The following is a 25,741-nucleotide window of genomic DNA, read 5'->3' as shown; positions in this document are numbered from 1 at the left end:
AGCGCAGCTGAGTTGGTGCGGGGGTGGAGAGAGGATGAGGCAGCAGAGGAGGAGGATGAGGACAGCACTGACGTCGATGTGCCAGCAGACGTGGCCCGCCTCTTCCCAATGGCAGCGCACATGCTGACGTGCCTGCGCAGGGACCCCAGGGTGATCCAGATGAAGCAGAGGGAGGACATCTGGATCAGCATGATGTTGGACCCACGCCTCAAGGGGAAGTTGAGCCAGTTCCTGCCGCCTGCAGGAGGAGACCCAGCGCAACAAATAAGGAGCTTGCAGCAGGCCCTTGTTGAGCGCTTGGAGGAAGCCTTCCCCCAGCCTTCCACCCCCACTGTCCAGCAGCCAGCACAGAGGCAGCAGCAGGTGCCTGCATCCAGCAGCAGCAAGCGCCCCACAGACCTGCTGTCTCTCAGCCACGAGCTCTACAGGACTGTAGAGGCTCCGGCAGCAGTGACTAGAGAGGAGATGCATGCAGCAGCATCCTCCTCCGGTCACAGCCAGCGCCTGACCCGCATGGTGGCTGACTACATGGGGTCGTACAGCGGGCTTGACAGCGATGCCCCTGTTGATCCCATGGAGTATTGGGTCAAGCGCATGGAGATCTGGAGCGAGCTGGCGCAGTACGCCCTGGAAGTGCTGTCCTGCCCCCCTTCCAGCGTGCTGTCCGAGCGCTGCTTCAGTGCAGCTGGTGGCGTGGTCACCGAGAAACGCTCACGTCTGTCTCACAAGTCTGTGGACAGACTGACGTTTCTCAAGATGAACCAGGCGTGGGTGGAAGGCGAGTTCCTGGCCCCTGTTGTCGGCGAGAGGGGGACATGAACTGGCTGCCGGAACCATCGTTAATGTGCCTTACCACCCTTTACCACCTCCTGGCTCCTGCTCACTAAGCCAGCCTGGTTCACTTTGACTATTACGTCGCCTGCAGCCACACATTTTACACCTACAGTGGGCTGCTGTGTACTGCCCTTCTGCTGTCTGTCTGTGTTTCCCACTGCCAGGGTACACAGATGATTTACCTTCTGCTGCCACTCTGCCACCAGCTATTACGTCAAACAATAGCTATATTGGTTGCAAAACCAAAAACCAAAAAACCATAAAAAAAAAAAAAAAGGTTTAATTTTTCTGAGGTGCCCGGGTTGAAAACTGTGTTGTCCCAGTTGTGTATTGGACACAATGTGGGCTGCACGACCGCTGTCTGGGACCTCCTGTTGTGTTTATTTACAGCCCTGGTATCACCGCTAGGTACCAGGGCTATTATGTCACGCTGCCTACCTGCTGCCACACTCACACTGCTCCTCCATACCTCCTCCTGCTGCTGCTGCTGCTGTCTGTCTGTGTTTCCCACTGCCAGGGTACACAGATGATTTACCTTCTGCTGCCACTCTGCCACCAGCTATTACGTCAAACAATAGCTGCTCGCCTACTCCTCCATTCCTCCTCCTGCTGCTGCTGTCTGTCTGTCTGTGTTTCCCACTGCCAGGGTACACAGATGATTTACCTTCTGCTGCCACTCTGCCACCAGCTATTACGTCAAACAATAGCTATATTGGTTGCAAAACCAAAAACCCATAAAAAAAAAAAAAGGTTTAATTTTTCTGAGGTGCCCGGGTTGAAAACTGTGTTGTCCCAGTTGTGTATTGGACACAATGTGGGCTGCACGACCGCTGTCTGGGACCTCCTGTTGTGTTTATTTACAGCCCTGGTATCACCGCTAGGTACCAGGGCTATTATGTCACGCTGCCTACCTGCTGCCACACTCACACTGCTCCTCCATACCTCCTCCTGCTGCTGCTGCTGCTGTCTGTCTGTGTTTCCCACTGCCAGGGTACACAGATGATTTACCTTCTGCTGCCACTCTGCCACCAGCTATTACGTCAAACAATAGCTGCTCGCCTACTCCTCCATTCCTCCTCCTGCTGCTGCTGTCTGTCTGTCTGTGTTTCCCACTGCCAGGGTACACAGATGATTTACCTTCTGCTGCCACTCTGCCACCAGCTATTACGTCAAACAATAGCTATATTGGTTGCAAAACCAAAAACCAAAAAACCATAAAAAAAAAAAAGGTTTAATTTTTCTGAGGTGCCCGGGTTGAAAACTGTGTTGTCCCAGTTGTGTATTGGACACAATGTGGGCTGCACGACCGCTGTCTGGGACCTCCTGTTGTGTTTATTTACAGCCCTGGTATCACCGCTAGGTACCAGGGCTATTATGTCACGCTGCCTACCTGCTGCCACACTCACACTGCTCCTCCATACCTCCTCCTGCTGCTGCTGCTGCTGTCTGTCTGTGTTTCCCACTGCCAGGGTACACAGATGATTTACCTTCTGCTGCCACTCTGCCACCAGCTATTACGTCAAACAATAGCTGCTTGCCTACTCCTCCATTCCTCCTCCTGCTGCTGCTGTCTGTCTGTGTTTCCCACTGCCAGGGTACACAGATGATTTACCTTCTGCTGCCACTCTGCCACCAGCTATTACGTCAAACAATAGCTATATTGGTTGCAAAACCAAAAACCAAAAAACCATTAAAAAAAAAAAAGGTTTAATTTTTCTGAGGTGCCCGGGTTGAAAACTGTGTTGTCCCAGTTGTGTATTGGACACAATGTGGGCTGCACGACCGCTGTCTGGGACCTCCTGTTGTGTTTATTTACAGCCCTGGTATCACCGCTAGGTACCAGGGCTATTATGTCACGCTGCCTACCTGCTGCCACACTCACACTGCTCCTCCATACCTCCTCCTGCTGCTGCTGCTGCTGTCTGTCTGTGTTTCCCACTGCCAGGGTACACAGATGATTTACCTTCTGCTGCCACTCTGCCACCAGCTATTACGTCAAACAATAGCTGCTCGCCTACTCCTCCATTCCTCCTCCTGCTGCTGCTGTCTGTCTGTGTTTCCCACTGCCAGGGTACACAGATGATTTACCTTCTGCTGCCACTCTGCCACCAGCTATTACGTCAAACAATAGCTATATTGGTTGCAAAACCAAAAACCAAAAAACCATAAAAAAAAAAAAAAGGTTTAATTTTTCTGAGGTGCCCGGGTTGAAAACTGTGTTGTCCCAGTTGTGTATTGGACACAATGTGGGCTGCACGACCGCTGTCTGGGACCTCCTGTTGTGTTTATTTACAGCCCTGGTATCACCGCTAGGTACCAGGGCTATTATGTCACGGCGAGCTGCCTGCCTCATTGACTGCCTGCTGCCACACACTCATCCTCCTCCTCCTGCTGCTGAATTTACCTCCTGCTGTCTTTGTGTTTCCACTGCCAGGGAGCACATACAATGGCGCTTCCAACATGCGTGCGCCCACCAGCTATTTGTTACGCTCAAAAATAGATGCATTTCTTTAAAAAAAAATTGAAAAGAGAAATACGTGAAGAAGAATAAGACTATATTGAAAAGGAAGGAGAAGAAGAAGAAGAAGAAGAAGAAGAAGAAGAAGAAGAAGAAGAAGAAGAAGAAGAAGAAGAAGAAGAAGAAGAAGAAGAAGAAGAAGAAGAAGAAGAAGAAGAAGAAGAAAGATAAAGAAGAAGAAGAACAAGTATATACAGTAACACTACTGAACAAAATTAAGGACACAACTTCTCTTTCCACATTTTTTTTTAAAGGAACATCCCCACATAATCACTTGCTGTTGTTACTTGGAAAAAAAGAGGTTTCTTGCATCATTCACCCTCAAAACAAGTGTTGGAAGCTATTTAAGGCCAATTCGAATAGTCAGCTCGAATAGTTAGCTCGAATACCGACTCGAATAGTGAGCTCGAAGTCCGAGGTCGAATCGAATAGTAAAAATTATTCGACTCGAATATTCGAATGACCTCGAATAATTTACTATTCGAATTCGACCAAACTCGAATTTTAAAAAGGGGTATTTGAGCACCACTGCTACCTACTGCTTCTTACTTCTTATGAAGCGTTTTGCCTGACTGGACAATAGGAACGCTATATACATCCTGAATTTGCCTCTGAAGAAGAAGCTGCTATGAAAAAAGCCGTGAAACGTGCGTTAGGCTATGTTATCTGTAATTCAAGTGATTCAAAGACATTTTTACTGTGTTGCGTCACATTTGACTGTTTATGATTATTGTAATAAAACGTGATGTTTGTTACTAAATATAGATACTTGGCCTTTAAACTCTCACTTCATTGTTTTGATTTGATTGCTCTCACTGCATTAAGTTACCTTTTTACTAACGTTTGATGGAGTCCAGTTTAAATTCAGAACATGGTGTTTTTATCTCTTATTTTACACTGAAAACTGAAATATGTTCCTATATTTTTCGTTCAAGATATCCAAGAAAAGCACAAGGAATATCTCTTGGAGACCACGGAAGTGTTAGTGGAGTGTAAGCCACCAGGAACTTCCTTGGCTAATCAACGATTCCTCATTTCGGAGCGCTTTGTGAACTTAGTCGTTGTCTCCATGAAGTACTTTAGACACCGCACTCAGCATGAGTTAATAGAGATTGGGGAGAAACATGAAGAATACTTGTATACAACTCAAAAAGGATTGGAACGTATCTCTCCCAAAAGGCTATTCCACTGGAACCATCAAATAAAAGGTGTGCCTAATATGATAATGATCAGCGGAGTGCCAGGAGTAGGGAAGACCACGTTAATGCAGAAGTTTGTCCATGACTGGGTGAATGGAAAACTGTACCAGAGATTTTCTTTTGTTTTCTTTTTCAAGTTCCGAGAACTCAACCAATTGGAGAAGATCAGTTTGGAGGAAATGATCCTTCACCGTTATCCCTATTTAAGAACTCAGCTTGAGAACATCTTGAAAGAACCAGACAAACTTTTATTTATATTTGATGGTTTAGATGAAAGTAGTCACAGAATGGACTTCACCTCAAGCCCTTTGTGCACCGATCCAAAACAGCAGGAGCAGCTTGGAGTGCTCTTGGTTAACTTATTGAGACAAATACTTCTCCAAGGTTGCTCAGTGTTAATAACCAGTAGACCAGCTAAGCTAGCCTCTATCGATAGCAGTATTTTTCAGATCGTTTGTGACATCATGGGATTTTTTACCACTGAAAGAAAAGCATACTTTGATCAATTTTTTGAAGACAAAGAACTGGCAAAAAAAGCTTTCAAACATGTGAAGGAGAATGACACACTGTATACTTTCTGTTACATCCCATCCTATTGTTGGATTATTTGTACAGTTTTGTCAGTGTGCTTCAAACAACAGCAGGGAAACTATACATCTTCAGAATATCTTCTGCCCAAAACGGTGACGCAACTCTTTGTGACTTTTATCAATAACATTTTGTCCAACCACAGCCAACATTCGGGGGGCACCAGAGAGCTTTTGTTGCCTCTTGGATGGTTAGCAGAGTATGGAGTGATGAACCAAAACATTGTATTTGATGAAAAACATTTTGAAACCTTCAGTGTGGACAAGTGTTCACATCTCTTTACAAGTTTTCTAATGGCATCAAATCAATGTTCGTATAACAATTATGCATTTTTACATCTTACTGTTCAGGAATTCATGGCCGCATTGGTCCATCATGTTGACTATAACCCTGAAAAATTAAACAAAGCTCTCGAGAAAGCCAAATCATTTCAAGATGGACGTGCTGAGATGTTTCTTCGCTTCCTTTCTGGCCTCTCTGATGGTTCTACCAGGGCTCTTTTGAAACCCTCTTTGAGTCTCTCCATTGATGGTTCCACTAAAGTCATCGCCTGGCTCCAACAGATGTCTCCGCTAGTGAGAAAGACATGCAAAGATTTTTGGGAGAGAAGAGAGACACTTAACATTTTTGCCTACTTCTTTGAATCTAGGAACAAAGAACTAGTGTTGGATATTCTTGGGCAAAACCTGACTCTGGATTTTTCTAAATTCAGTTTAACACCTCTTGACTGCACTGTGTTGGCTTTTATTTTAATATCGTGTAAAGTGACTGAGCGCCTTGATCTAGAGAAGTCTTACCTGGACACTGAATGCTGGGAGAAGCTTTCACAAGGTCTTCATACTGTTCAGATTTTGCGGTAGGCATAGATTCGTTTTTCATGTATACAAATGCTGTCTTCCTAAAATAGAAGGTAAATGCATGGTATCTCTTCCATAGCATCACTTTGGGTAATGAGGTAGGGGGAAGAGGCGCCTGGTTTTAACATATTTTATTACATCTAGGCATCTCTTTCCCTCTACCTTGGGCCTTTACCCTCCTTCAGGAGGAGTATCATCCCTTTTTGATCCGTGGTGGTTACTACCACACTTCAGGTCAAACGGGCTGTGTTTTTGTTACAAGAGTGCGACCATAAATTACTTTTCTTCTATGTTGCTGTCACTTACAGTAGGTAGTAGAATTCTGATAGAAGCGACAGGTTTTGGACTAGTTCATCTCTTCATAGGGTCTTCATAGTGGATTCTTAGCAAAGCTTTTATTCTTTTTAAAGATATTCCCCTAAAAAGGAATTAAACAATGATGAAGGTCAACTTCCCTGTTTGCTACACAGTTTTTTGGCAGTTGGAAAGAGCAACTGCCATTCACTGCTTTTGAAAATAAATAAATCCCTGAGAACCCCCCATGAAGAGAGTTTTTTTGGACTAGTCCAAAACCTGTCATTTCTGTCAGGTTTCTACTACATACTGTTAGTGACAGCAACATAGGAGAAGAGTTATTTATGGCTCATTTTACTCTGGAAAAAAATGTACTTTTTATTTGTATATGTTTGCGCATATTTTAAATTTAATTGTTTTTTCACCATAGTGCCCCTTTAATTATTTAATCCAACTTGCATACAACAGCTTAAAAGGTAATTGCCCTTCATCAGTGCAAAGTGTGAAACCTTATGCTTCTAAATATGGCTTATGAAAGTAATGACACAATACCCAGGGCCCAAATTCCAGACAACATCACGCAGGTGACCACATCATGAATGGCTGGAAGGCATTGATATTGTAGTCAACTGCATTCCCCAGAGCCCAGGATGGATCACTTGGCTGTCAGACTTTCACCATGGACTATGATAACATTTTATTTTTAACCAATGACTACTTGTTGAGGAAAGGGGGTGGGAGTTTTATCATTATTTCAAAAAGATCTGTTTAAAGTATACCATGTTTGTGACCTGACAATGAATAACACTACTGGAAATAATAATTATTACTTTCTTTAATTCCTTCCTCAGACTCTCTGCCAATGAACTGAAGGATAATGATATACCCTGCATAGCTGCTGCATTAGCTCACCCGGACTGTAAGATCCAGGATCTCAGGTAGCATTGTCCAGCACCTCCAAATACTGGAACTGTCGCTGTTAGAGTAATCTGTATTGGCTATTAGGGAAGGTCAATGAGGCCATGTAAACGTATACTGACTTTAGGCAAGTTTACATAGCCTGGAAATGGACCAATCAAATCTAACACACTAAAGAAAACTGTTGGAGGTGCCCTAAGATTCTTATAGTACAATTACAAAATATGAGTAGGAGTATAAAATACAATGGCATCTTTCATAGCAGATACACTGTAGTTTGGGAATGTGTCATTTGTAAACAGACAATATAACGTGTGCACAAAAAATAATTTTGATAACTGTGGGGATGACAAGTGGGGATGACAGCCGATCACTCCTGAGCCTGCCGTAGATCACAGCGCTGTACAGTGTAAATAGATGGTGGTTTCGCCATCTAACAGTCTCTTAGCGCCGATCGCCGCTGGGGGACTGATGACGGAGAGCTCCGTCATCCAAGCGGGGATGCGATCTCCTGCAAATCCCTACCCCAGGACTTGACGCCAATTGGTGTTAGGTGGTCCTGGAGCACGCACAATGGCGTGAGGCGGACTTTAGCTAGTTAAAACAATGTGTGTTTTGAGAGAAAAACTCATATTACTGGAGACTGCTTTGAAAAATTGTGCTGCCTCTCATGCTCAAAGATTTAATTATATCAGTGACTTCTTGTGCAGGGAGGTGTAGGCTATATTGCCCTCAGGTATGACCACCTAATGACAGGTTTTCTATATCTGACCTATTTTCCATAGTCTTGGCTCAAATCTCCTGACGCACACTTCCTGTCTTCATTTGGCTCGTGAAATGAGCAGTAATCAGACTCTGAAGAAACTTGACCTGTCTCGGAACAATCTGTCCGGTCCTCACTTCCGTGACCTGATGAAGGCTCTGTCCAGCCCGACGTGCAGGGTACAACACCTTATGTAAGTATACTGAGTGTCTTTTGCCGAAAGCCCATCTAAAGTTAAAATAGACATAACAGTCGCTTACTAGGGCTCAGGGACGTAACAATAGACCCTGCAAGGGGAAGCCACAGCTGGCCCCATCCTGAGAGACTGAAAACTAAGGGCAAGGAGAGAAAAAACGTTCTGCTTTCTGCACAATTGTTCTATTGACTGCATCTGATCAGCCACTGAGGAGGAATCATGCACAGTTTTGCAGACACAGATTTCTATACAGTCCCTATTCAGTGTGCAGGGGGAAGGAGCCCTATCCAAACTTTTGCAGGGGGGCCCAATGATTTCTAGTTACACCCCTGCTAGGGCTGCATTAGCTCATAAGTCTTACCTCCTACACAGAAGAGTAACTAATGAAAGAGCAGACCCTGCAGCCACAGAGAGGACCCAGGGCTGTTAGGGGCCCCAGCTACTCATCCTCCTTCCTTCTGATACAGAGGCCTCTCCTGCACAGTGTGTTTTGTTGTGGCCATACTTGTTGTCAATGGAGGAGTTATGGTGGTTCCTACTATTTTGGAGGAGTCATGGTGGCCACAGTTGATATATGACACCTGGCAGATGTGGCCCATAAGGGATCACCTCAGGGGAGGGGTCTGAAATTTGTGAAAGGGGGTCATCAAAATATTTGCTGGGTGGGGGAGGAGGTGAGATACACATGTGACATATATGGACTGTATGTATAGAAGATTACTGTTCACATCCCATCTGATCTATAAAATTATACTTGAGCCCTGGAGTTACCCTTGAGATCATTGCAGTTCCACCTTTATCTTGTTCTACCCGGTTTTATCTGGTTTATGAAGGCCGAAGACGATACTGTCCATTGCCTGTGCACGAGGTGTCCACACTCGGCTGTGTTGTATTGCACAGAAGCGGATATCATAGGTTTGTACTGTGATCACAGACCTATGATAGCAACCGTGTATGCGCTTGCGTGTTTTGTGGTTTAGGCAATATAACTCGGGAAAATGCTTGGACTCTGGGACTTTTCTGCTGAGATCAACAGACGTGTTGGATTGTGTTGGCAGGTTATTTCCCATACAGAGGATTGATGGAGTCCCCTCTTCCTTGGGTGATGTTGCTATAACACATGGTAAAATACATTAAAAATGTTGATGCATGCCTACTCATAATTACTAACTCTTAAAAGAATACTGTAGGGGGGTCGGGAGAAAATGAGTTGAACTTACCCGAGGCTTCTAACGGTCCCCCGCAGACATCCTGTGCCCGCGCAGCCACTCACCGATGCTCCGGCCCCGCCTCTAGCTCACTTCTGGAATTTCAGACTTTAATGTCTGAAAACCACTGCGCCTGCGTTGCTGTGTCCTCGCTGCCGCTGATGTCACCAGGAGTGTACTACGCAGGCCCAGTATGGTCTGTGCCTGCACAGTACGCTCCTGGTGCCATCAGCGGGAGCGAGGACACGACCGCGCAGGTGCAGTGGTTTTCAGACTTTATAGTCTGAAATTCCAGAAGTGAGGCGGGGCCGGAGCATCAGTGAGTGGCTGCGCAGGCACAGGATGTCTGCGGGGGGCCATTAGAAGCCCCGGGTAAGTTCAACTCATTTTCCCCTGACCCCCCCCTACAGTATTCCTTTAAACGATAATTCTGCAAATACCTTCTTAAAGATACATTTACATTTATAACAGCATTATAGAACAATAAATACTATTATTGTTTGAATTATTAAGTTTTGCCTCTATTTCTTTTTAACTGGTGCGTTTTGCAGCAGGGTTTAAAAACCCTACGTTTTGGGGCAAAACAGAAGGGCATGATTTTTAAGTTATACTCCTGCTTCTACAGCTTTCCTTTTCCATAGGTAGTAGAGTTATGGCTTCATCTTTCATTTTAGCAGAACCAATGGCGTTAGCCCAGTGGGTACATATACTGTATGATGCCTTTCAAAAGGTCTTCTGAAGTGGTTCACAAACATAAAAAAATGACAGTTACCACCATTGTTATGAAGAAAATAAACATATTTAGGGGCATTTTACAACACCAAGGGCCCTTTCACACGGCAGCTGACAAGCAGTGAAGTCACCGCCTGTCTGCTGCTGTCCTGCACTGGCCGGGCGCTTTTTAGACTCGACATGTCGCATTCCTCGCCCTCACATCCAGCGCATGACACATGCGACCGCTGCGATTTGGCTGCATTTAAATTGCACTTGAATTGCACTGGCGGACGGCAAATGGGAGGAACACCTCGGCAAACATGCAGTTCAGCTCCCTGTGTGAGAGGGCACTTACTTGATTTTCATTGCTGAGGTCAGGAAGGATGGAGCATTTTGATAAAACCCTTTTCTGGATAGGGACTTAAAAGGGCTGTGCAAAACAAGCTTGTGGCAGCCCTAAATAATACACATCCACATCTATACTCAGTGAATCTTCTATTTCCGCTCATGCCTTCTATCTTACATTGCCACAGAGGCGCATTGCCACTATTGGACCTTTTTGAGCTTGCACTCCTTGCCTGATGAAGCGGGTTATACCTGCAAAACGCGTTGCGGAGTGCCAAAATAAATTGTTATTTGCGATTTGAACAATCTCGATTGTCCATCATTTCAGGAGGTAAGTCCACCTGTACTCCTCCTTTTTAGTTGTTTTTAGATCATTTTAACCTGCCTGGCACCTCTGTCCAAATTTGCACAGTATATAGTCCACCTTGGGTGGAGGGGACTGTCCCCTTCTTTCTATCTACAGAGAGCGACTTCTTAAACCTGAGTGGGGTCAGGTTCTAATGCTCCCCACCTGCATTTCAAGTGGTTGCCTATGTGGTAACCCGTGTTTGTGAGTATATCCACATCTGTTAATTATTTCGCCAACAATTGTTAGACTTACTGCACCATATTGGGCTCTCGGTTTTTCTTTTTGTTTTAAGTGCATCTTACATTATGCCTTTTACTCTCCCAGTATGCCTTCTAAAACTCCATTGTAGCTAGTGACATCTTGTGGTGGAATATGAGTAGACATGAATAATTCCACTACTACATGGTGAAGTTTAACATCTTAAAGGATACCACAGCCCACAGGCGGTGGTAAAATAAATGCAGCATGGTGTAGGGAAAAAGAGGACATACTCACCGCTCCCCTCGCTCCCTGCCGTCGGGTCCCGCTCGTCTGCTACAGCTCCCGCTACCGGACGACTCTTCTGACCCCTGACCCGGACATACTGCCCGCTTCCCGTCCATCCCAACTCACTCCCCCTCCGCTCTCTCTCCAAATCGCAGCTCCCAGCGTGACTCCAGCTAGCATGCCATGCTAGCTTTATTAGCGCACATGCTGGGAAGGGAGGAGGCGAGGGAGTGTACGATCTTCTGCCATCATCATGCGACGGCAGAAGGGAAGATGACTGGACATACTGCGCATGCGCAGAGCAGTATGTCCGGGTCAGAAGAGTCGTCCGGTCCCGGGAGCTGTAGCAGACGAGCGGGACCCGACGGCAGGGAGCGAGGGGAGTGGTGAGTATGTCCTTTTTTTTCCCTACACCATGCTGCATTTATTTTACCACAGCCTGTGGGCTGTGGTATCCTTTAAAACAGAAGATATTAGCAATAATTCAGCTATAAAGCCAGATGCTTATCTAAAGAGAGGGAAGCCTCAGGATCCTATTGAGGCTTCCCTCTCTCTTCTAATGTCCCTGTCGCTAAGCGCGCCCCCCGGAAGATTAGCCACAAGGCATTGTCGCCCGTGCATGTGCTGTAAGCCGGAGCCGCAGGCTCCATGGTACTGCACATGAGTGGGCGGGCTTAAGAGGTTACAGCGTGGCCATTAATACAGAAGGGAAGCCACGGCAGTCAGGCACTGCTGAGCGGGTGACAAAGTAAAGGTAAAAAAAAAAATACATTGCTTCCTGTGTACAGAGGCGTAGCTAGGATTTTCAGCTCCCGTGGACAAAGACAGTTTTTGCGTCCCCCCACTGGACAAAATGGGCATGGCCACACATCAGAATGTGGTCATGAGTGGAGTCAAAAGTTATTTAGATAGCTATATGTGCCCCCTCACCCCATTCAGATAGCCAGATGTGCCCCCCCCCCCTTTAAATAGCCAAATGTATGCCCCTTTAGCTAGCCATATGTGCCCCCTTTCACCCTGTTTAGATAGCCAGATGTGCCCCTTTTAGATAGCCTTAGTCTACTACTGCTAACGCTTCTGAGGGAGGGACAGAAGCAGGGGCACTTTGGGCAGCCAGAGAGCCACTTCTCATGCATGTGGGGGTGCGCCCGGGGACATATGTACCCCTTGCCGACCCATAGCTACTCCTGTGCCTGTGTACTGTTCTCTGCCTCTATCGCTGGTACCGGGTCCCGTCACTTCCGCCGGATGCGACCAGTTGTGCGCATGCGCAGAGGCTCCCTCTGGCTTTGTACGCATGCACAGGGAGCGCACTGCGCTTGCGTCGACTGGCGGAAATTATGGGACCCGGTACCGGCGGACAGAGGCAGTGGTGGATGGCGGCGTGGGAGCGATCCAGGCTTATGGAGCTGGAGGAAGCCCCAGGTTTGTATAAAATCTTTTTTTTCCGTCTCTGGTTCTCTTTAAGTAACCCCTTACCTTCCCCACTCTCCCATAGTTAGTGAATTAAAATGTGTGGGGTTTATCCACAGTAGCACACTTTATTTTATTACTATAATGGCTAACAAATAAGAAATGATTATTTCCCATGTTTTTATTATTACCATTAAAATACATTTAGAAAAATATAAATCTTAGCAAAAAGTACCATCCAAAGAAAGCCTAATTTTTGGCAAAAAAACAATACCAGATATAGATCATTTTGGTGTGATAAGTAGTGATAAAGATAGTGGCAAATGAATAGGAGGAGTGCTGAAAGGTGAAAATCGCTCTGGTCCATAAGGGGAACACTAGCTGTAGTGGTCAAGTGGTTAAAGTAGAAAAAATTATCCAAACAATGGAGAGAGGGCTTATTGCCCCAACAAAAGTCGAGTTTGACTTGAAAAATAGAGGTGCTTTGTTAAATATGGTATAGCACATGATGAGTTGTACAACTACATCAAAGTGATGCCCTGTATGACCGCTGCCTACTGCTATCTACAAATGACTTCCTGTTACAATGGTCATTTGGATTTCGTTTGCTGTTCTTTTTGGCAATACTTGAGCAATAACGGTTTTATAGAAAGCCTTGTTTTTTTCCCCCAGGCTCTATCACACCAAACTAACGCATGAAGATTCCCAATTCCTGGAGTTACTCAGCAGCAACACAAGTCTCAGTCATCTGAGTGTGAGCTTTAACAATATCACCGATTCCGGTTCAGGACACATCATCAACCTCATAGAGAATTCATCCAGTCTAATAGAGGTCAGGTAAGTGGCAGAGTTACCTGATCTGAAGGTGAAAGAGAAATAACAACAAGATTACTTCAATTATGGCTACACGTAAGGCTTCATACAACACTAGTGACCTTAGCCCGTTTAAAAACGGGCTAGGTCTGTAACTGCGCATGTGTCCGCCGCGCGTGTATGCCTGCCTGCCCGTCCGCCCCTTTGCTCATCATCCCTTGCCGCGCGTCACTCCCCATCAGTGTCTCTGCGCTCCTGCACCTGGGCAAAGCGCAAAAGGGACACACACACGGACATGGGACGCAGAGACACTTAGGGATTATTATAGAGGATACTATATGGCCCAATCTGCCAAAAATCTACACTCCTAACACTAATCTCTCCCTCTCTACTCCTAACACTAGAGTCCTCTCTCTGCACTCCTAACACACACCTTCCCTTTTTAACTCCTAGCAATAATTCCCCCCCCCCTCCACTCCATAGCCAGCCTTTGGCCTGAGCGACCGGAGCGGTCGCTCAGGGCGCTGGCTTCCTGGGGGGCGCCTATAGCTGGTTGCCTATACTGACGGCACAGAGGCCTGACTTCCTATACTGGGGGCACCTATAGCTGGCTAGCTTTACTGAAGGCACCAACACCTGGCTACCTATACTGGAGGCACCTACGCCTGGCTACCTATGGGGGGGGATGGAGACCTTCAACTGTCTTCCTATACTGGGGGCACCAATGCTTGGCAACCTATATTGCGGGCACCTACACATGAGATCCTATACTGGGGGCACCTATACCTGGCTACCTACCTATAGTGAGTCTGGGGGCGTATTTTTGGGGGGGCTCACTGCAACTATAACACGTGGTGCAAATTGTCTGCTATCATACTAAATGGGAGTGGGGGGGGGCAGCTAACTGTCCCACTGATTGTTTTTTATTAATATTCCTGAAAGGTTCTAGGCTTCATATTCAGGATAATGCACTCTTTCCATCCATTTGGGGTTATTAATAGTATTTTTTCTATTATACATCTGAGCATTTGGCGTGATGTGATGTCAAAAAAGTTGGGAACCATTGTCCTAGGAGATATCTCAGGAGAAAAGGTGAATTGCATATGGGCCTGCGTGTGTGTGTGTGTGTGTGCATGCACTCGGGAAGAGGATTAAGGGGGGCACAAAAATCAGGTCTCGCTCAGGGTGCTGTGAAACCTAAGGCCGGCCCTGCTCCACTCACGACACTAACCTCTCACTCCCCTCTCCTTATACTAGCCACTCTACTGTTAATTCCTCCCTTCTTCAAACCTGACACTAACCTCTCCCCTTTCCCCTCCTAACACTAACCTCCCACCTCTCTCCGCTCCTAACGCTAACCTCTCCACTCCCACGAGGAACAAATTTGACAAGCTCTTGTCAAATATGTTTAGAAGGACCATGCGCTGGGATGGGGCACTGTAGCTGGATCTGGGAAGCTTTTGTTCTATCCAGAGGCTTCCCACTGCTGAGGGTTGAATACTGTTCTCCCCTGTGAGCCCTTCTTTGAAAGGCAATTAATATGGTTGAAAGCCTGAACTCTATGCAGTACCTCAATGACTACAGTTATTTATTGTAAACATGATGCTTAAAGAGACACTGAAGTGAAAAAAAAAAACTTATGATATAATGATTTGTATGTGTAGTACTGAAAATGAATAGCACATTAGTAGCAATGAAAATACTCTCATATTTTAAGTGACTTTGTGCGCGCTAACTAGCGCTCACGCGCAAAACTTTGCGCGCACAGCACAGTGCGAGTGAAACGTCGCATCGCGGTGCGTCAAACAAACGGCACACCCGATGCGACTATAAGGGCGCATTGAGTGCGACCTTATCATTGCACTATGCGACGTTAAGGTCGCACCAAATGCGCCCTTATAGTCTCATCAGGTGCGCCGTTTTTTTGTCCCACCAAGATGAAACGTTACGCATGCACCGCGCTGTGCGCGCGCAAAGTTTTGCGTGCGGGACTTTGCGCGGGAGCTGATTCACTTTTCTTGGTGCTAACTACTTAGTACCTTAGTTAGCACTCCCAAAGCTTTTGGGCTTGCTAACTGGGTTATTATTATTATTTAATATTTATATAGCGCCGACATATTACGCAGCGCTGTACAGTGTATATATATATATATATATCTTGTCACTAGCTGTCCCTCAAAGGAGCTCACAATCTAATCCCTACCATTGCCATATGTCTATATCATGTAGTGTAAGTACTGTAGTCTAGGGCCATTTTTTTTTTTTTTTTTTTTTTAGGGGGAGCCAATTAACTTATCCGTATGTTTTTGGAATGTGGGAGGAAACCGGAGTGCCCGGAGAAAACCCACGCAGACACGGAGAGAACATACAAACTCTTTGCAGATAGTGCCCTGGCTGGGATTCGAACCAGGGACCCAGTGCTGCAAGGCGAGAGAGCTAACCACTACGCCACCGTGCTGCCCATTAGCACCAAATAGTGAATCAGGCCCTCTGTATTTTAATCTTCATCTAAATCTGTCTCTCGCTGTTTCTTTGATGTATAAATGCTCCAGAAAGCTAGGACCCAGGGGCGAATCTGGGTAATATAGAGTCTATGGCAAACACTGAAATTGCCCCCCCCCCCCCCTTTCCCTCAGTCAGAACCCCTTTCCTTCTAAGAACAGCATCCCTTCTTGTGTACATGTGTAATGGCTGCTTGTGTCGTTGGGCGGGAAATATTCCTGAGTTACTTTTTTTGGAACTACCTCTTCTTATACCCTCTTTTCTAACACTAAGCCAAGTGCGCCTTACATACACATAAGTTAAGGAGCCATGTGCCCCAGATAACAGAATACATTTGATCTGAGGTCTGAGTAATGGGGTGGCACCAGGGTAGGCATGGGGGCGCAGCACAGGGGTGGGGATGGGGGTGCAGCACAGACTCAGGCCGCCGCACAGAGGCAGGATTGGGAGAGCAGCACAGGGGCAGGTATGGCGCCCACGGTGCTGTGGCGCCCATAGCATGAGCCATGCCTGCACCCCTCTAGATACGCCTCTCCTGGAATCTAATTGGTCCTGGAACTCAGTGGCTCTTTTGCATGGATAACAACTGAAGTTTCTTAACTATTCCTTTACTGGAAACAATATCTGCTACTAGTGCTCTATTTCTTAGCAGTACTACACATACAAATCATTATATCATATGTTTATTTTCACTTCAGATTCCCTTTAAAGGATACCCGAGGTGACATGTAACATGATGAGCTAGACATGGGTATGTACAGTGCTTAGCACACAAATAACTAGGCTGTGTTCCTTTTTTTCTTTCTCTGACTGAAAGAGTTAAATATCAGGTATGTAAGTGGCTGATTCAGTCCTGACTCAGACAGAAAGTGACTACAGTGTGACCCTCACTGATAAGAAATTCTCCTTTTTACCTCTTTCTTGCTCTCAGAAGTCATTTTCTGATAGGAAAGTGTTTTATATTTAGAATTTGTTATCAGTGAGGGTCACACTGTAGTCACTTCCTGTCTGAGTCAGGACTGAGTCACCCACTTACATATCTGATATTTAACTCTTTCAGGCAGAGAAAGAAAAAATGAACACAGCCTAGTTATTTTTGTGCTAGGTACTGTACATACACAAGTCTATCTCATCATGTCACATGTCACTTCGGGTATCTTTTAAAGCGAGTATAATGAGTTATTTTGACTACTTGTACATTTCTCAAGTTCATGTGTTTCACCTCTATGTTACGCAGAGATCCTGCGACTTTCTGTTTTTGTTTAAAAATGAAAAATTCAGTAAACATTTTGAAACAGAAGAGGTGTGCAGGGGGGTAGGGAACCATCTAATGCTCAATGCCACACTTGGTAATTGAAAATGGAGGACAACCCTTATACTAGCAATATAGGGTTGGCAGTCTGTACTACATGCGATTACAAATCTTCTTTAAAAGAAATGCAAACTGAGTTTTAGTCCTTTTGTGACATTTATTTTTGGCTGCCTCTGATATATTTGTCTTCAATTTGCAGAACTGCTGCCAATGGATTTTCTGAAGATGTAAAAAGAAGACTGAAAAACCTACAAAATAAAGCAAATATCACCGTTAGAGTGCTGTGAATGGACATAGGCTATCATTCATAAAGGAGCTGTCGGTAAGGGGAATCAATGCGGGAAAACACCGCTGCCGGTATTTTAGACTTCTGGGTGGGCATTCATAAAAATGTATCCATGTGCGGTAGCAGTGCGGTGATTCCCCGAACTAGGCAGGCGGTAGGCTTGCGGAGACACGGAAGCTGCAGAGTTGATACATTTCTCCGTGTTCCGCTCTGCTGCAGCTGCCTGGGAGGTCTGTGTGTCTCCATTCATTTACATTGTTATCGCCACATCAGAGGGAGCTGTACTTCCCGACCTCACACCGCTTGCGGTGATCTTTATGAATTACCCTTTTGCTACATTTGTTCCGATAATCACCGCACAAGGCGGTGATTTATCACTCTGCTCGGTAGTGTCAGCTTTTCATGCGGAAAGAGCCTTTATGAATGCTGACTTTGCCGAGTGTTCGGTAAAGTCAGCTGTTTTAAGCATTTCCGCATGCGGAAATTCTTTATGAATGATAGCCATAGAGTCTTGAAGAGTACGTGGTCTCCATATTTCTGACTGATTTCATTCAGTTTCATGGATTTTTCTCACTTATGTGATTCAGCATTGTATTGGTTCCATGTTGGTTTTTCTGTTTTCCCTTCCCTTAGAATCTGAAGTCCTGTCTTGTTTCCCCAGCCTGCAACATTTGCCAATATGTTAATGGTTTATTTTGAATTTCATATTATTTATTTGTCCACCGATGGTGGCGTGAAATGTGAAAGTTTGTCCCTAGCTCTATAGGGAGTGTTTAATCTGTCCACTTCTTCAAGCCTCTAGCTGCTCACCTGTTATGTTAAAGCGGGATTGTCACCATAAAAATCACATTTCAACAGCAACTGGTCTGAGTGTATTAAGTGATAAAGATGCTAATCCTGCATTCAAAACTTTTTCTCCTGTTATGATTTGGAGTTATCACATATTTTAGGAGCAATGGCCCTTTAATAGCCATTGCCAAACAGTTGCATGCTGGGGGTTCTTTTCATCTATAATATAGTCCTTCTCTTCCCTTTATTTCCCTGCCAAGCTGACTAGCTGAAACCTGATCCCCTGCTCACTTGTGATTACAATCTACAAATAAGGCAGAGGTGGACTCCGCGATTGGAGGAGAAAAGAAAAAAAAGTTAAGGGAAGAATGACATCAGGATTTAGCCTCAAACTGTGGGCAAAATACATGTCCCCCACCAGGAACAGAATTCTCTTAAGATCAAGTATATATCTACCTATATGTGTTTTTTTTCTCTGGCATAGTATGGCTAATCCTCCTGCTTTAATGGATACATGTTGACCCTGGCAGTAGCTGTGGACTTTCCCAAGATGAGGAATCTATGCAGCCCATTGGTCTTTACTTGAGTGTCCTGCAAAGGTCGATGGACCGCTACTTCGAGAGGCAGTGGACTAATTTGCTGTGAGTGGCTACCAGGTCAAAGCTCCTGGGATTGCTCCTCTGAAAGCAAGGAGAATAAGAGGACCCCCAGATGATAGGCATGTAGCAGTTGTCCACAATAAACACCACGCTGAGAATACAGGTCTGGACAGTTGGCAACCAGGTTTGGTTGATAACGTACCAGAAGTCAAGCCAAGTAACAATCAAATAGGGGAGTCAGGACAGGCTGAGGTTGTATTAGGAAGGGGATCAGTTAAAAATGGTGCCAGAGCCTACAGTGTAAAAATTGCGCCACATTAATTTGCATTATAAAATGATATTTATCGTTTTATGAGTTAAAAATGGCGCCGCACTAAAAACTATATTTATCGTTTTATGACTTCAATAAACCTATAAATATCGTTTTGAAATGTAAGTCATAAAACGATAAATATCGTTTTGAAATGTGTTGAATATGGGTTTTGCTGTGTAGGTGTGTGGTGTGTGTGTAGGGGTGTAGGTGTGTGTGTGGGTATATATATACACACACACACACACACACACACATATTTATATATATATATATATATATATACATACACACACACACACACACACACACACACACACACACACCACACACACATATTTATATATATATATATACATGCACACACACACACACACACACCACACACACACACACACACACACACACACACACACACACACACACACACACACACACACCCACCACACACACCACACACACACACACACACACACACACACCACACACACACACACACACACACACACCCACCCAGGAAAGGAACTTTAAACTCTCAAAAATGAAAAATATCGTTTTTCGTAAAAACGATATATACAGTTTTTCGTAAAAAACGATAAATATAGTTTTTTAAAAATATTGTGCATAACCAGGCGCCATTATTTGGCTGGCGCCATTTTTAACTGGACGCATTAGGAAGACAGAAAAATATGTAGTGAGCTAGAAGTACTAAAAGTACAATTAAGCTGATGAGAAACCTCAGGACTTGGTGGTCAGAAGGGTTTTTCATACTCTTACCATTAGGAATGCTCTCCCATATATGGTGCATGTGTATTCTTCTGTACACACCATATTGCTATAAACTTACATGGTTTGACACCCAATATACGTGTGTGTGTGTGTGTATATCCTATGCCTCCATCAAAACAGTCACCTGCTGCATAGACCGACTGGCCTGCTGCCAGGATACCACCAGCTGCCTGGCTAAATTTGACATCACCCAGCTCCACATTGCTATGCCTGATGGAATACGTTACATTTTTTTTGTACCCCAATCTCCTTAGGGTTCCTAATAAACAATGTATATGTATATCACTAAGGTGTCATAAGTAGGGATAAAGTTATTGCTGATTAAATAGGGGCATAGCTAAAACTTAAAAACTGCTGTAGTCCAAATGGGAAAACAGGTCTTGGTGCAAAGTGGTTAAACATTGGGGTAAAATCTGGCAAGGGCAGAGGGAAGGTGCAAAGCAGTCTTATAGGAATGGTGAGGGACAAAGAGCTCCTCTCACCACTTTATCCTCCCCAAAAAGGAATTTGGGATGTAGTGTGTATTTTTGTGTCATTATGAGTTACATAAAAAACAGGTTTAAAAGCAGTGTTCTACTTCATTGAAAGATCTTTAAAGTAAATATAAAGGCAAAAAAAAAAGTTAGTTACGTTACTTACGGTTATACATGAGAAGGCTCTGGATCATATAAAGCCTTCCCTGTCTTCTCACATCCACACAAGTTTGCCTCTAGCAGCGAACAGTCTACAACCGGCCCTATCATCACTATTGTCATAACAACTTTACATACTGATTTTGTTTAATCTACTTTGGGAAGTGGTAAATGAGGGAGAGGTGACATCATGTATTACAGCACCAGGTGACAACAACTCTTTGTACACTTCTGCCATTGCTCACCCAATTTTAATATTTGATGCAGTCGTTCTAGAGCACTTCCTTTTGGAAAAGTCAGTCACATGACCCACAGTTTGTGTGCAAAATCCTTGCCTGACACCCCCCCCCCCCCTCCTCTGCTCCGTCCCCTGGAGATCAGGTATTAAGGCACCAACAAATATAAAATACATTAGAAAAAAGATTAAAAGGGAGGTAGTAGTGGACTTACCTCCAGGTAGTCAGACTCAATGGCCTATATGCAATTAAACTTTTCTCCTGAGTTATCTCCTAGCTGATATTTCTGTTGTCAAATGCCTTTTAAAGAGAACCAGAGACGAAACACCCTCATGTATTTTGCCATATATATCAATGGGAACATGAAAGTAAACACCCACCCTGCTCTTTGTTTCATTCTTCTCTGCTAAATCTGCCTGTTATCAGCCCTGATAAGAATCCCCGACTGAGCATTCAGCCTGGCTTTGCCTGGAATGATTATAGCTGAGTCAGTCTTCTCCGATGTGCTTTCAAGCCCAAGTCTGCCCCCTTGTGGCTCTGCGTTCTTGCTATTTATCCTCGAAGCAGCCAAGCAGAGCCACAAGGGGGCAGGCTTGGGCTTGAAAAGACATCACAGAAGACTGACTCCGCTATAATCATTCTGGTGAAAGCTAGGACTGAATGCTCAGTCGGGGATTCTTATCAGAGCTGATAACGGGCAGATTTAGCAGAGAAGAATGAAACAGAGCAGAGTAGGTGTTTACTGTCATGTTCCCATTAACATATATGGTAAAATACATGAGGGTGCTTCGTCTCTGGTTCACTAGAAAGCAAGAAAATACTCAAAATAATTTTGATAGTACCTTTTCACCTACTTTTTGGCACTTTTTTAATTGAAAGTGCTGTAAAGTTATTTTAAATCAAAGATGAAAAATTATCTCCTAGCAGAAAACTCAGGTGAAAAAGTGAATTGCATATGGCCCCATGGGTCATATTAAAAAAAGAGTAGCTTTTATTTTCACATACATACAAACTGCAATGAGTTTTGCAGGACAACTCGCTTCCTCAGGAAAAAGAAAAATATTGGAGTATTTGCATTCCAGGGTTTTAAGCTGGGTGCCTCCGCCATCTTCAGATGACTTACTGCATGTCCCTGATCCACATCACTGATCCTAGAAGAGACAAAATACATTATTTCAGTTAATACTAGCAGCATGGGCTTTTAGTGAGGCGTAGGTCCAAAAGTCTGGAATACAGCCCACGTTTTCCCAATTTTTTAGATAAGGCAATGGCCTCAATTCACTAAGATCATGCTGGAGTTAATAAGGCAAGAGAAAACTTACCTCCACACAGTGAGAGAGTTATCTTATCGCTTCATTCCTTAAAGTGAACCAGAGACGAAGCACCCTTGTGTATTTTACCATAGAAATCAGTGGGAACATTAGAGAAAACATTTACCATGCTCTCTGTTCCATCCTCACTGCTAAAAGTGTCTGTTATCTAGCTGAGATAAGAATCCCGGACTGAGCATTGATTCTGGCTTTGCTATAATGACTCAGCTATAATGATTCCTGAGCAAAGCCAGCAGGGGGCAGGCTTGGACTTGAAGACAGCAAAGAACACAGTCTCAGCTATAATTATTCTGTAGCAAAGCCAGACCGAATGCTTAGTCGGGATTCTTATCTTAGAGGTGATAACAGGCAAATTAAACAGAGAACAATGTAACAAAGAGCAGATTAGGTGTTTACTGTCATGTTCCCACTGATTTATAAGGTAAAATACATGAGGTTGCTTCATCTCTGGTTCTCTTTAAAGAGAATCTGTATTGTTAAAATCGCACAAAAGTAAACATACCAGTGCGTTAGGGGACATCTCCTATTACCCTCTGACACAATTTCGCTGCTCCTCGCCGCATTAAAAGTGGTTAAAAACAGTTTTAAAAAGTTTGTTTATAAACAAACAAAATGGCCACCAAAACAGGAAGTAGGTTGATGTACAGTATGTCCACACATAGAAAATACATCCATACACAAGCAGGCTGTATACACCCTTCCTTTTGAATCTCAAGAGATCATTTGTGTGTTTCTTTCCCCCTGCATCTCTCATGCACTGAAGTTTCAGGCTGCTCGTTTCTTCCTGCAAACAGCTTTGCCCTTGTCTGTAATTCTTCAGTATGTGAAAACCCAGCCAGCTCAGAGGACGATTTATCCAGCTTGTAAAAGATAAGAGAGAAGAGAGAAGCTGCCCTAATCTAAATAATACACAGGCAGTGTGCATAGAGGGGCCTGGAAGGGGGAGTTCATAGCAGAACCACAACACTGAAGAACTTGGCAGCCTTCCAAACACAGGCCGACAAGTCTGACAGGGGAAAGATACATTGATTTATTAGAGAGACTGTGATAGTAGATAGTGCTGCAGTAAGCCAGAACACATTAGAATAGCTTTTGGAACTTGTAGGATGATAAAAAACAGGATGCAATTTTTGTTACGGAGTCTCTTTAAGTTACCTTTTCTGTAGTTACACGCAGTTAATTAACAGCCTGTCTTTAACTCTGGAGTTATTTTAAGGATTGGAGAGTTAACTTAAAGACAGAAGAGTTAACTTTAGGTTTGCCTGAGGTAAAATGTTTCCTGAATACTACATGCCTTATCACCATGGTAACAACTCTAGAAACGTTATTAAAGACAGGAGATAAGCTTAGTGAATTGAGGCCATTGTATCAGATCCACAATGGGCATGATGCCAAAAATCGCGTTAATGCTGTAGCAGCTGTGGTGCTAGTGGTGGTTTTGGCTAATGGGTGAGTAGTAACTTGTTTTGGGGTGCCTGAATCAGAGCAGGAGGAGGATGGTGTGTCAAGGTTCCGTGCGGAAGCTGTAGAAGATGGGGTGTGCTGTGTAAGTCAGTCAACTACGTCCTCTGAATTTTGGATGTTGATGGTACGCACCATCTGAACACTGGGCATTCTTTAAGGGCCGCAGGAAATCACAGCAGCACAACTTTGAGGACCCCTGCGGTGTGACCTGCCTCTGCCTGTCATTTTTTTTTTATTTGGGGCACTGTGCCTGAAACAAGTGAAACATAATGCACTGGAGTGGTATTGTGCCTGCAACTTCATGTGGAAACAATCGCAGTAGTGTGTACACAGCTCTGGGTGTCAGTGGGCTGTGGAGTGTCACACGCAGAGAAGTGCAATAGTATTATCAGAATAAAGTCTAAAGTAATGCACTGGAGTGGTATTGTGTCTGCAACTGAATGAGCCAACAATAGCAGTAGTACTGTGCACAGCTGTGGGCATCAGTGGGCTGTGCAGTGTCACACACAGAAAAATGCAATAGTACTATCAGTATACAGTCTAAACTAATGCACTGGAGGTACTATGCCTGCATCTTAATGGGCCAACAATAGCAGTAAGCAGTGTTCCTTACATATAGTTTATAGGGCATTCCTCAAGCCAAATACTTTTTTTGTTTTGTTTTAATACTGTAATTCCTTATAAACTAAACAAGCCTCGCCCACAGCTTCTCCAAAACACCAAGGCACTCAGACCCATGTAGCAAGGGCTTCTGGGAGCTCAGTCTGGGCAGGAGGAGGTTACTAGCCAGAGATTTCAAGGGGAGGGGGAAGTGAATTTTTTACAGGCTGAGGCGTGGAGATGCAGTTGCAGATTACCCGTAATGATGACAAACAGAACATGGCCGCTCTCATTGTATCGCAGGAATAAATCATCTTAAACTATAGAAGCTGTATGCAGCTAGATTTGCTGTGGAATGCTGGGCATACACGGCGCGATAATGCGCCGGTATCGAGCCAGCGGCTCGATGCCGGTGCATCCCTTCTCGATGCCGGTGCGCGCGGATCGATCACCACTCGTCCCCGCCGGCGCTCCTTATCAGCCGCTCGATTCCCTGCTATTGTCCGCCCGTGGGGATCGAGAGTGGAATCTATCCGGCGGGTGAACAGACCTGTCGGATATTCTCAATCGAGCCATCAGTGGCTCGATTGATAAGGACATTCTCGAACCGTGTATGTTTAGCATAAACTATCTAAACGTTAGATAAGCTATATAGACAAGTTACTTGTTATAGTTAGTTATTCATCGCGGATCCGCTTTAAGCCTCAACTTTCAGGAGTTAATAACACTATCAGGGCTTTTCTTAAGAGTTAAATGTTTTATTACACACTTTTTTTTATATACAGGTAGATATATTTTAGTTACAACCTTTCCTTAGAAACAGCCATCTCTAAGAACCAAAATTATCACACAAAGGTTCAGACTTCTGAAACATGGTTGGATTGATCACGTAGATGCCAGCATGTTTTGGGGTTCTTGACAACCTATAAACAAAGTTTGATGTTTTGAATCAGGATGATACCATTTATTGGCTAACTTAAAAGAATCAGAGTAAGCTTTCGGCTATTGTGCCTTCCTCAGACTGAATCCTGTATGCAAAGTTCCCAACGAATGATGGAGAACTTCACAGTCATGTGCGGCACAAGGCAAGAGACAATGTTAGGCGTCAGGAAAAGGCAGAGAGACATATCTGCAGGGTGAGGGATGATCTGGGGTTCCATCAAAGTAGGATTTGTAGACCAGGTCTTAGACTTTCCATACTCTTTAAGGTTTCTTCAGCCTGCCTAGAAAAGTCATTTGTATTAATCCTGCCAAGAGGAAAACAGAATGACGTTATTCAAAGACAAAATAAGCATCTCGGACGTAGTGGTAACTGCTTTCAGTCTTACGTAGGACAAGACAAATAACATTTATATTGCACTTTTCTCCTGGTGGACTCAAATCACCAGAGCTGCAG

The 25,741-nt window shown here is 44.5% G+C and overlaps 2 protein-coding genes across 4 annotated transcripts in view; one reads left to right on the top strand and one right to left on the bottom strand.

Annotated features, from left to right (window-relative positions):
* The window catches only part of LOC137532016 (NACHT, LRR and PYD domains-containing protein 3-like), a 97,955-nt gene that overhangs the window by 47,591 nt on the left and 24,623 nt on the right, over positions 1 to 25,741 (top strand). For all 3 annotated transcript variants that reach the window (XM_068252107.1, XM_068252106.1, XM_068252108.1), the window contains 5 exons: positions 4,288 to 5,995; positions 7,142 to 7,228; positions 7,994 to 8,164; positions 13,355 to 13,519; positions 17,509 to 17,631. In XM_068252107.1, the coding sequence (XP_068108208.1) occupies positions 4,288 to 5,995; positions 7,142 to 7,228; positions 7,994 to 8,164; positions 13,355 to 13,519; positions 17,509 to 17,596 (2,219 nt within the window). In that variant the 3' untranslated portion in view covers positions 17,597 to 17,631. The remainder of the gene's footprint in view (positions 1 to 4,287; positions 5,996 to 7,141; positions 7,229 to 7,993; positions 8,165 to 13,354; positions 13,520 to 17,508; positions 17,632 to 25,741) is intronic.
* Positions 25,083 to 25,741, bottom strand: part of LOC137532015 (NACHT, LRR and PYD domains-containing protein 3-like) — a 66,216-nt gene continuing 65,557 nt past the window's right edge. Inside the window, exon 10 of the mRNA XM_068252105.1 lies at positions 25,083 to 25,592. Coding sequence (XP_068108206.1) covers positions 25,505 to 25,592 — 88 coding nt within the window. The 3' untranslated portion in view covers positions 25,083 to 25,504. The remainder of the gene's footprint in view (positions 25,593 to 25,741) is intronic.

The sequence above is a fragment of the Hyperolius riggenbachi genome, chromosome 9 (assembly GCF_040937935.1).
Source record: "Hyperolius riggenbachi isolate aHypRig1 chromosome 9, aHypRig1.pri, whole genome shotgun sequence".
NCBI lineage: Eukaryota > Metazoa > Chordata > Amphibia > Anura > Hyperoliidae > Hyperolius > Hyperolius riggenbachi.
This window is presented reverse-complemented; position numbering and strand designations above follow the sequence as displayed.